General features: G+C 45.4%; 1 protein-coding gene and 2 long non-coding RNA genes across 3 annotated transcripts in view; 1 reads left to right on the top strand and 2 right to left on the bottom strand.

Annotated features, from left to right (window-relative positions):
* Nucleotides 1-3930, top strand: part of LOC309659289 — a 44131-nt gene extending 40201 nt beyond the window's left edge. The window contains exons 3-4 of the long non-coding RNA XR_014262711.1: nucleotides 1509-3544; nucleotides 3852-3930. This is a non-coding gene — a long non-coding RNA (uncharacterized lncRNA). The remainder of the gene's footprint in view (nucleotides 1-1508; nucleotides 3545-3851) is intronic.
* Nucleotides 1-10551, bottom strand: part of LOC309659309 — a 117314-nt gene that overhangs the window by 31290 nt on the left and 75473 nt on the right. The window lies entirely within an intron of this gene.
* CBR1 (carbonyl reductase 1) lies at nucleotides 579-6869 on the bottom strand. Its single transcript, XM_082458906.1, has 3 exons — nucleotides 6402-6869; nucleotides 5705-5812; nucleotides 579-1274 (listed from the first exon to the last, which is right to left on the bottom strand). The coding sequence occupies exons 1-3, from the start codon at nucleotides 6688-6690 to the stop codon at nucleotides 838-840; spliced, it is 834 nt and encodes a 277-aa protein (XP_082315032.1). The 5' UTR covers nucleotides 6691-6869; the 3' UTR covers nucleotides 579-837.

Below are 10551 nucleotides of genomic sequence, written 5' to 3'. Positions count from 1 at the left end.
ACTGATTAGGATGGTTACATAATCCTTAGAATTGCTAAAAGTGCCTATATTTTGGTTTTGTTTTATGTCAGCTTGATAAGTGGCATACCCAGTTATGTGTTATTTTTACGGAATTTTACACAGAGTGCTTCTGTGAAGGGAGGGAATTTGGTGGACAGTCCCTGGGGCCTTGTGGAAGCCAGGAGTGGTGCTGGACAGTACGAAGCTTCTCGTCACTGCCCTGGGTGGTGTTGGGCCCCCCTCACAGGGACTTGTGATACAGGACACTTGTGCAATTCCAATGTGATTTCAACATTGTCACCTATATAGGGGCAATTAATCTTCACAGCAATCCTATGACTATTATCCCCATTTTACATTTGAGGGGATACAATATTTTGATCAAGGTCATGCAGGAAGGTGGCAGAGCCAAGACTTTTTGGTTTCAGATGTTTGCCTTGAAAAGATTTCAAACAGAAAAGTAGAACGAGTAGTAGAGTGGACACCCATCTGTCCTCCAAAGTAGGTCCAACAATTATGAGTAATTGAGCTGGTTCAGCCTTTAAGAGTCTGCATAAATGGACATTTATAAAGAACTATTTATTCATTTATTGACTTTTATTTATTATTTGTCATCCATCCCACTTTTCCTCCCCTGGGATCACAGAAGGAAACACAAACGGCTTCACAGAATTAGTAGCCATTTCCCAGTGAGGACTTGATAAGGATATTTTGATTCTTTTTTTTCTTCTTCTTCTTTTTTTTTTTGCATAGGGATATTTTTGACAGTGTAAGTGTCCTTTCCGTGAAATTGGGACAGGAACATAATCGGGCCCATGGGTGGAGCTGTGAGTGAGCTCACCACTGCACAACTTTTTTCTCAGAAACAAACTGTCCGTGAGGCCCCTCAGCGTCGGAGGGCAAAAGGGCCAAGTACACGGGGGTCTCTGCTCCTTCTTCTGGGCTTTTGGTGGCTCTGGGTCCCGCCATGTCAGTTCTCACCCACCCTGGGCAGCAGGCATTCAGGAGGATCTTGTCCCCTCCTCTCTGCTCACTCAGTTTCCTGGCTTGGATTCTGGACAGGACCGTGACGCCGATTTTCGTCACCCCATATGCAGTCTCCGGCCAGCCCTCCTTCCTGTGGACCCCCTTCTTTGTGTCTTCCACAAACTTGTTCATGAGCCCCACCAGCTCCTCCTCCGTGATGGTCTCACTTCGAAACTTCTGCTGCAGTTCGGGGCTGCATTTTTTAAGAGAGCTGACACTCACAAAGCTAGACACGTTCACCACTCTGCCTAAAATACAACACAAGTCATTACATAGGAAGGCTGAGCACGAGAACAATGAATGCCAAATCTGGGACAGGATTTATGTCCTCATGTCCTCTTGTAAGAGGACATTAGGGAAGGGAGAGAACGTATTTTGGGAGGGGGTTACTCATTGGGTTTTATCTGTTTTATTATTATAAGTAACAATCTGTTATTTCTAAAGTTTTGAAAAATTACATCTAATTATTTTGAAAATTACAGGAATGAATTATTTCACTTAAACTCAAGAAATAAGTAATGACAATGGGTAGAATTCTGTGAATCTACTACCCAGAACAACTTGTGAAAATTATTTTCAAAACTGAACTATTTAAAGTCTCTGGTAATGGTCCTGAGGGCATACAGCAAATGAAGAAACTTTTATTCCCGAATATCTCCAACAACTCAGGTAAGAACAGAGTCTGTTCTGTGGTATTTCAACCATGACCTGCTCCTTCCTTTCCCCCTTTCTGGCCATAACAATGGAAACTTCACTCTAGGATGGTGCATCTGAGAACACAAGACTATTGTATCTTCCCAAGATGGGTAGGACATCAGCATTTCTCATCCTGCTTCTCAGCTACCTGTTGCAGAGGTTCAGTTCGTGGCAAGTGCCTTTAGGAGGTGAGGACTTCCTTCTTTGACCCAGCCCTCACTTGTGGGACAAAGGCTCTACCTTGGGCTGGACATCCTGAGAATACTGGGGCCTAGACTGCCCTTTCCCCAGCTTGTTTGTAAGGCAGAAGTATCACGCAAAGAGAGGCAAGCTGCGAAGACCAGAGACCACTGCTGCTCTTCCCTCCCAGCTCCTAAAGCAGGAGTGTCACAAAGAGAAGTGTTATCATCCCTGCCTCTATCTTCAGACCTGTGGCTTAGAGATTTTGCACAAGAGGGGGAAAGAGTCAGGACATAAAAACTGAGAGGTCCCACGCTCTCCCAAAAGGATGTGATTTCATTTGAAACAGAGTGTGGGGAAGTTCGACCCTAAGGGCACTCTCAAAAACAATGGAAGTCGTGCTGAAAAGCAATTAGGAGATTGGTAGCTTTGTTAGAAATATAAACTAAATCATGTAAGTCAGCAAGTTTGCCAGAGAAAACTACAGAAAGATAAGGATAAGAGCCCTTCTCGGTTCAGAACAGACCACCAAAACTACCCTTTCAAAAGAGCCTGAATTTAATTGGATGGAGATCCATCTGTGAGGCAATTTATGCTGTGCCTTGTTAAAAACAGTGGAGTAATCAGCCAGCCAGCGGTGGAGCTTAACAGCTGGGTGCGGTCCAGGAAAAAGACAGCAAAAGAGTGTTCTGCTAAACCCACAGTAATCCCAGCGTGACTGTGCGTCTCAGCTAGGCTGTACTTTCTGAGATGAGACATCACAAACTTCACACTGCAAGGGGAGGAGGGCGGAGACTCAACTTCAAAAAATAATCTAGCCAGTCACTGAACAAATAAGCAAATAACAACCACAAGCCCGTGGGAGGTAGGGTCTAATAGCAAGAGTAGCTATAAAATTCTGCAATGTCCCATTTCCAACCAAAAATTATCAGGCATGGAAAAAATGTTAAACCCTTTTTTTCTATGGGGAAAAATGTGGCAACAGAAATGGCATGTCATGTTGCCATAGTCAGTTAGCTTTGATGTTTATCCCACTAAAGGTTTGGAAGTTCAGAAAATATCAATAAACAAATTAGTAGATGGCATTAGGACTCCCATTCAATGATTCTCTGAAACATATAAACTGATTTAGAGAAATTGCCATATTAATCTTCCAGGCATTCTTCAAAGATGAACACATTTTTGAAACGGGTCAATTATTCCATGTCCTCCTTCTAATCTAGAACATGTAAAGAGTAAGAAGCAACTAGTAAATTAATAGACATGACATTGTCCTTAAGATAGAATAGAACCAATTTGTCAAAATGTTGCAGTAAGCACCATTCAGAGATGCTATATTTAGGATAATTTATTTCGCTCTCAAAAACATGACCAAGCCTCTCTCACAACAAAAATAACGCATATTTCATGAATTAAAAATGCAAAATATAGAAAGGCATAAAGAAAGAAAAAAAACCTGCAGGAGCGGAAGTCAGAATGGTTAACTGGTAAACGGGAAAGGCAGCTGTATTACTATAAACAAAAGGGCCTTGACATTATTTTTTTCATGGGTCTTCAATCTGGACAGTAGACAGAGAAATACTGTTAACTTCTTCTAGGTTGGTTATAATCAGTAATCAAATGACAACCTTTTTTTTTTGTTGTTTTTGTTTTTGTTTAAATTTTTATTTATTTATTTATTTTTATTTTTGGCTGTGTTTGGTCTACGTTTCTGTGCAAGGGCTTTCTCTAGTTGCGGCAAGTGGGGGCCACTCTTCATCGCGGTGCGCGGGCCTCTCACTATCGCGGCCTCTCTTGTTGCGGAGCACAGGCTCCAGACGCGCAGGCTCAGTAATTGTGGCTCACGGGCCCAGTTGCTCCGCGGCATGTGGGATCTTCCCAGACCAGGGCTCGAACCCGTGTCTCCTGCATTAGCAGGCGGATTCTCAACCACTGCGCCACCAGGGAAGCCCTGTTTTTTTTTTTTTAATGACAACCTTTTTTATTCTGTGTTAACTAGTCTACCCCAGGAAGTCTAGAATCAGCGGTGAAAATACTAACCCCTACTAGGGAAGCTTGACCAGGAGATCCAAAGTTCTCTCGAGGTAATAAACTCCTGGATGTGGCTGCTGCATCTTCCCAGTGTGTCCCATGCCAGCCCCTCCCACTGACTGGACCCCCAGGGATCAGAGCCAGCCATCTGGAGCCCTCTCCTCCCGACTAGGTGAGACTGTAGACTCAGAAGAGAATCACATGCTCGATTCAGTCATGATAACGTGAACTGCTGCAGCTTTTCCCCAACAAAACAAGAATTCTCCTATTTCAAAAGGCAAGTAAACCTTGCTGCACTCATACTGAGAATATAGCATGTATTTAAAATTCCATTTACTCTAGCTTTCGTGAGGCAAGACAAACTGTTAACCAGAGGCTGCCTTAGCACATCCGGAGGGTACTCATTCCTCCTTCTGGACAAAGCCCAGACACAGCAAGAAACAGCCCAGTTAAGTAAGAAAAGTGGTGGGCCAGAAGTCATCAGCACGAGGTCCAAGAGGAATACAGCATGTGCAGCTGACACAGGGAATTCCACTGCAGCCCTCAAGTGTTGGGACGAGTGGAGGAATTAGGTGACACTCTAAAGAGCTGACTTTTTAGGTCCTAGTGAACCAATTCTTAGAAGCAGTAGAACTTTCCAGGAGGACAGGATGGGGAAACAGGGCAGAAGCTGAGTGTAAATTGTAAATGCATGTACTAAATCTCCAGCCACGCCTCTTAATCTTTCTAAAAGTATCTGCTTGTCTTATTTGGTATGTTTAATGGGTGGTGGTTCCCCTCCTGGCCCATTACTTTGGGGTAAGTATTATAGTAGTTTAACCCAAAGGAATAGGAGAGTTTGTTTTGTTTGAAACATTGAGCAGATTGAAGGGCAGTTAAAATGGACCTGGAGTTCGGCAGGTCGGATTACGGAGATCCCTACAAGTCATGCTAAGGGCCTGGACTTCACTCCTGAAGGATTTTTGGGAGGGGGAGTGAGCACGCGGAGTATAGAGAATGCCCAGAAAGCAAAGGACTCAAGAAGCGGGGGGAGTCCCTTAGGAGAGTTTACAGTTGTCTAGAAATGACAGCTGAGGGCCTGTTTGTAGAGCTGGGATGGGGGTGAAGGCCTGGGAAGAAAATCAGGAGGACAACTCTTAGGACCTGGTAAATGGCGATAAGCGGGCAGGCGTGGTGACCTCCAGGATCCTGGTGGGTGGAAGATGGGATCAGTGACCAAGATGATTTGGGGAAAGGACGAGTCTTTGGAAATATTTGTTTTAGGTGGGGGGATTCAGGGGAGGAAGGATGGGAATCAGGTTAAGATGGAGAGGCAAGAAGACAAAATGTGTGCCTGGAGCTCTGGGAAGGTTCTAGACAGGTGACATTTTAGTAGGGCCTAATGAACTGGTGGGAGTAGAGACCCCACTAGCCTGAGTAAGATCACTCTGACAGGGGGACAGAGGAGAGAAGGTCTGGGATGGACTCCTAAGGGAACGCCGCTGTGAGGGGCACGGAGCAAGTCAAGAGCCTCTCAGAGGAGACCTTTGAGCTCAGAATGGAAAGAGAAGAAAGAGCCAGATGTGCAAACAGCAGCTGGACAGAGAGCACCAACGACCTGGGCAGTGTGTAGAGGGACCTGAGGCCTCAGGGCACCTGGCCGGATGGCGACACAGATGGAGGCCAGTGGAGCTGAGCAGGAGAGGTAGGGGGGCCTGTAGATGAGACCAGAGGCAGGCAGGGCCCAGATCTTGCCAGAAACACCGCAGTTTGGGGTCCTCATCAGACTCACCTTGGGGTTTTATTAGAGGCAGGAGCTCTGTGCACACAGCTTGGGTACCAAAGAAGTTTGTTTTCATAGTCACTTCTGCTTGAATATGAAACGGTGTGGAATCAACAGCTTTTAGGAGAAAAGAAAAGTTGAGTGAATAAATAGTAGCCATCAAGTAACATTCTATAGGAAGATATAAAGAAAATAGTGCACGTGAAATCTGTTGAATTTTGTGTAAAAGTGGTGTCTAGTTAGTAGTATTGTGCCAGTGTGAATTTCGGGGTTTGATAATGCCCTGTGGTTTTGTAAGACGGCACCACTACGGGGGGGGGGCTGCTCAAAGGGTGCACACACAACGGGATCTCTGTGCATCAGTTTTTGCAATTTTCTTGTTTATTTCAAAATGCATTAAAAATTAACCCAACTGCCCCAAAGTCCAATCAGAAAGAGGCTGTGGGGCAATCTAGAAAAGGTCCCCAGGATTCCGAGCCAAAGAAGCAAAGTTCCCTCTGGCTAGAAAGCATCCAATTCCCTGCAGACTCCGCTCTAGCTGCACCCCTCCCCCCTTCCCTTCTCGTTCCCTAGGGAGTCATTCTGGACCCCCCCCCCCCCACAGGCGGGAGAAGCCCCACCGCAGCGATTCCCCGACAGATACGGCCCATCCCGGATGCAGATGCTCGGCGGTGAACGCCTCGCCTGGGAGCACCCAGCCCCTTACTCTTGAAGGCGATGCCCGCGTTGTTGACCAGCACGTCGAGGCCCCCGTACTCCTTGCGCAGAAAGTCGCGCAGGGCGCGGATGCTCTGCAGGTCGTCGATGTCCAGCTGGTGGAAGCGTGGGCTCAGGCCCTCGGCCTGCAGCTGCTGCACGGCCGCCTGACCCCGTGCTGTGTCCCGCGCCGTGAGCACCACATCCCCCGTGAACTGCCGGCAGAGGTCACGCACGATGGCGAAGCCGATGCCCTTGTTGGCCCCGGTGACCAGCGCCACGCGGGCGCAGGACGACATGGCCGGGTGCTGGACGTGCGGTGCCCTTGGGTGGAGAGCCAAGCCTGTCGTGCTTTCCCAACGGCGCGGCGCGTCAGAGTGCGCGGAATCTAGAGCTTGCAGAGCGCGCACCTGCAGGTCCCACGCCCGGAGCGGCCAGGCTGAGCGCGCAAGCGCAGGCGCAGGCTCCGCCCCTTCAGGGCTGGGCTCGCCGGCGCCCTCCCCGTGGGGCAGGGAACGTAGAGAAGGGCAATCAGTCAAGTTTGCAGGACAGTCCTGCTGAAAAGTCGCTGCTGGCGACTTCCTGCCTGGTATCAGAGAATCGTTCTGATTGGCTGTGTTGACTATGTTAAAACTGAACCCTATCCTCTGTTCTCCTCCTATTCACCCAGATGTTCAACTCTTCGCAGTTGCGCTTGAAGAAATGGGTCATTTGTACAGACTTTGTTTTTCGTGGTGTTTGAAAAATATCGCTCGAACTGAAGTCTTTGTAACCTAGAGTTGTGGAATAAGTTGGGAGAACATGGTAGGGATCAAGTGTGTGCTGCTTTCTCCCGTAAGTATGTGAAAGCCAAGCTACTGCCCTATCCTTGGATGATTCTCACGTGTTAGTGGGGAGTGTTTACTGAATCATCATAGGGTTGCCTCACTAGATACTTCCAGGGTTGTCAGGTTACCTGTATGCAGGTCCTGAACTGTACAGGTGCAAAGGGGCTTTGCAGCCCTTTCTCACTCACACTCAAAATAACTCATCAGGATGCATCTTCTTATCTCCATTTTCAAGAGAGGAAATGGATCCTCAGAAAGTTCATAAATTAGCTCGGTGGGAAATTAATTTTCTTACTTACTATTTACCACTTAAAACAGAGGAATTAGGGGGTCTATAAGACCATTTTCATTTCTGTGCTGTCTCTTGTCGACTGAAAGAAAATGCACAACCTAGGGGACTTAAGCCTGGGATACAGTCTCTCAGATAGCTGAGGGACTGTTCTGAAGAGGTAAGGGAGGAGCCAGGATATGTAGGAGTTTTTGCAAAAACAAAACAAAACAAAACAAAACATAAAAACAACCCAGGTAGTCGGAACATCAATTACTGCTAATTAAAGAAAACCAGACATCTCAAGTTAATGAATTTAGCACTTTTCAATGTATGGGAAGATGCAAGAGTCTGGGCTTATTGAAATTATTCCTTTGATGTGCACCTGAAACATCTAGAGCCAGTATCCTGTTTTTCTCCATCCTGAATTCCCTTCAGTGTGCACCGGTGGAGTCGGCCCCCCCTGGCTGATGGCTTGATCCTTTGTTTACTGAAATGGCAGGCAACATTCTTTGTCCACACTCTTATGGTATCCACAAGCTACTAGTGGCTATTTAAATGTAATTTTAATCAAAATAATACAATTAAAATTAGTTCTTTAGTTGTTTTAGCTGCACTTCAAGTGCTGAATTGTCACGTGTTAGTGACTGCTGTTTTCCACAGTGGCTGCACCAACTTACCTTCCCTAAAGTGGTAAGGACAGATTTTAATCAGTATTATAATATTGTAGTAGGGAAGAGTGTCCAGTATGAACTGAACTCAACTTGGATTTGTACAGAGGTGACTGGACGTTTTAAAGAGAAGTTGAGGGAGTCGGCAGGGGGAATGGAGGGGCTTGGGTAGAGTCAGGGGAAAATTATAAAGGCCTGGTGAGTGTAAATGCCCATCAGGGCTATAAAGAGGCTGGGAGACAGAGGTCCTATCCTATCTGATAATTACATTTCAAAGGAATGGCTTTCAGGTCCTTGAGAAAGACTCAGGTCCTGAGTTGTAGGAGATACATACATATTGCAAATGGACAGAGGAAGAATTCACAAATTTTAAGTTCTTTTTTAGTAAATGCTCTAAGAAAGGGTAGTAAAGGACCTCTTGACAGGTGTTGGCTAAAACAAATAGTAAATTCTTCTGGCAGCCTGGAGCTCATTAAGGGGGAACAAAGGTCATCCTAGTGACACAGCCTTGAGCTATTAGAAACTGTGTTAGTGTTTAAGTCTTTTAACGTGGGGGTTGGTGGGGGAATGGATGAAATCGTTAGTCAGTAGGTTTTATAAGCCCAGGCTGAGGCCTAACTGAAAAGAGGGCTTGGAAGAGACTGGCTAGAGCTTGGTCAAGAAGAGAAACTTTGTCAATTCCCCTCTAGAAAATGGGAGTATACATGATTTTTTTCCCTCATAAAAGGAAAATACCTGTTTTATCTACCCCTTTTCTTCTGTCTTGAATGCATTTGTAATGAGAATGTGATGCCTGGAGCTGCAGCAACTATCCTGAGATCATAAGGAAACAAACTAAGAAGTTAGCCAACTCCCTAAGGATGGTACTGTGGAAAATTAGGAAGAGCTTTGATTTTTAATGACATCACTGACTCATGGGTCCAAATCTGGCACCATCTATTTCCAGCCCCCCTTTGCTTTTCAGTAAACTTTAAATTTTAGAATGGATTTACTGAAAAGTTGCAAATGCAGTACAGAAAATTCCCATATACTCCACATCAAATTTCCCCTATTATTAACATCTGGCTATTGAAACTCAGTGGGACACTGTGAGGCACTCTCACGTACAAAAGCTCCTCCATGTCCCCTGTTTCCTGTTTGTAGTAAAAGGCTTTAGTCTCCTAGGTCTTCCCTGGGTTCCAAAGAGCAGGCACATGCAGTTACTAATTAGGGAAGTGAGGGAATGCAGAAACAAAGGAAAAGCAGTTAAATAAGAAAAGTAACGACAATAGTTCAGTGATAAAACAGAGTCCTAGTTCTCCCCAAGGTATGTATGTAACAACTTGATGGATATCTTTGAACTGTTCTTTGGGAACTAAGACCCCATCCCCACCCCCAGAGGCGGAGGATGGTGACTACGTGCTGAGCACAAGCACCAGACCCCAGACTGGTTGGAACCACAAAGTTGATGATTGAGATTCCTGAAACACCACCCTGTGACCTCACCACCAAACAACTGGAAGAAAGTCATGAACTCTGCAGCCCTCACCATCAAATGTTACCTTTAAAAACGCTCCCCTGAAAACCACTGAGGAGTTCAGGTCTTCTGAGCATGAGCTGCCTGTACTCCTTGCTGGACCCTGCAATAAATGCTGTACTTTCCTTCACAACTTGTTGTCAGAAATTGGTTTTGCTGTGGGCGAGTGGACCCAAGTTCAGTTTGGTAACACTATGACGGTACATTTGTTATAACTAAGAAATAACACTGGAACAGTATTAACTAAGCTCTGTGCTTTATGCAGCTTTCACTAGTTTTTCCCTCTAATATCCCTTTTCTAGTCCAAGGTTCTCTCCAGAATACCACATTACATTTAACTGTCATGTGTCCTTAGTTTCCTCTGGTTTATGACAGATTCTCAGAATTTACTTGCTTTTCACAAACTTTGACAGCTTTTAGGAGTACAGTCGTCCCTTGTTATCCAGGACCCCCCCTTGGATACAAACAACCTGGGATGCTCAAGTTCCTCATATAAAATGGTCTAGTATTTGCATATAACCTAGGTACATTCTCCCATATACTTTAAATTATCCCTAGATTACTTATAATGCCTAATACAATGCAAATGCTATGTAAGTAGTTGCAGGTGTGTGGCAAGTTCAAGTTTTGCTTTTTGGAACTTTCTGAATTTTTTTTTCCTAGTATTTTTGGACTTGCAGTTGGTTGAGTCCACAGAAGTGGATACAGAGGGCCGGTTGTACTGGTCAGGTGTTTGTGGGTTTGTCTCATGTTATTCTCAAGGAAGAACTGTTACTGAGTTCAAGCTTGTACCGCTTGGTCCATGACAGGTCAATGAATTGAGACACGAGGTGTTGAGGCAAGGAATAGTGACTATTTGGAAAGCCAGCAGACGGAGA

This window comes from Balaenoptera physalus (genome assembly GCF_965194825.1).
Source record: "Balaenoptera physalus genome assembly, chromosome: 4".
NCBI classification, from domain to species: Eukaryota; Metazoa; Chordata; class Mammalia; order Artiodactyla; family Balaenopteridae; genus Balaenoptera; species Balaenoptera physalus.
Note: the sequence above shows the minus strand (reverse complement) of the source record. Positions and strands in the feature narration are given on the sequence as shown.

Excerpts from the sequence above, each read along its gene's own strand:
- CBR1 (XM_082458906.1), bottom strand. The coding sequence starts at position 6,690 with ATGTCGTCCTGCGCCCGCGTGGCGCTGGTCACCGGGGCCAACAAGGGC. Across the intron at positions 5,813-6,401 it reads CGCGGGCATCGCCTTCAAGA|CTGTTGATTCCACACCGTTT; the intron begins GTAAGGGGCTGG and ends TTCTCCTAAAAG. Across the intron at positions 1,275-5,704 it reads GCCTCTAATAAAACCCCAAG|GCAGAGTGGTGAACGTGTCT; the intron begins GTGAGTCTGATG and ends GTTGTATTTTAG.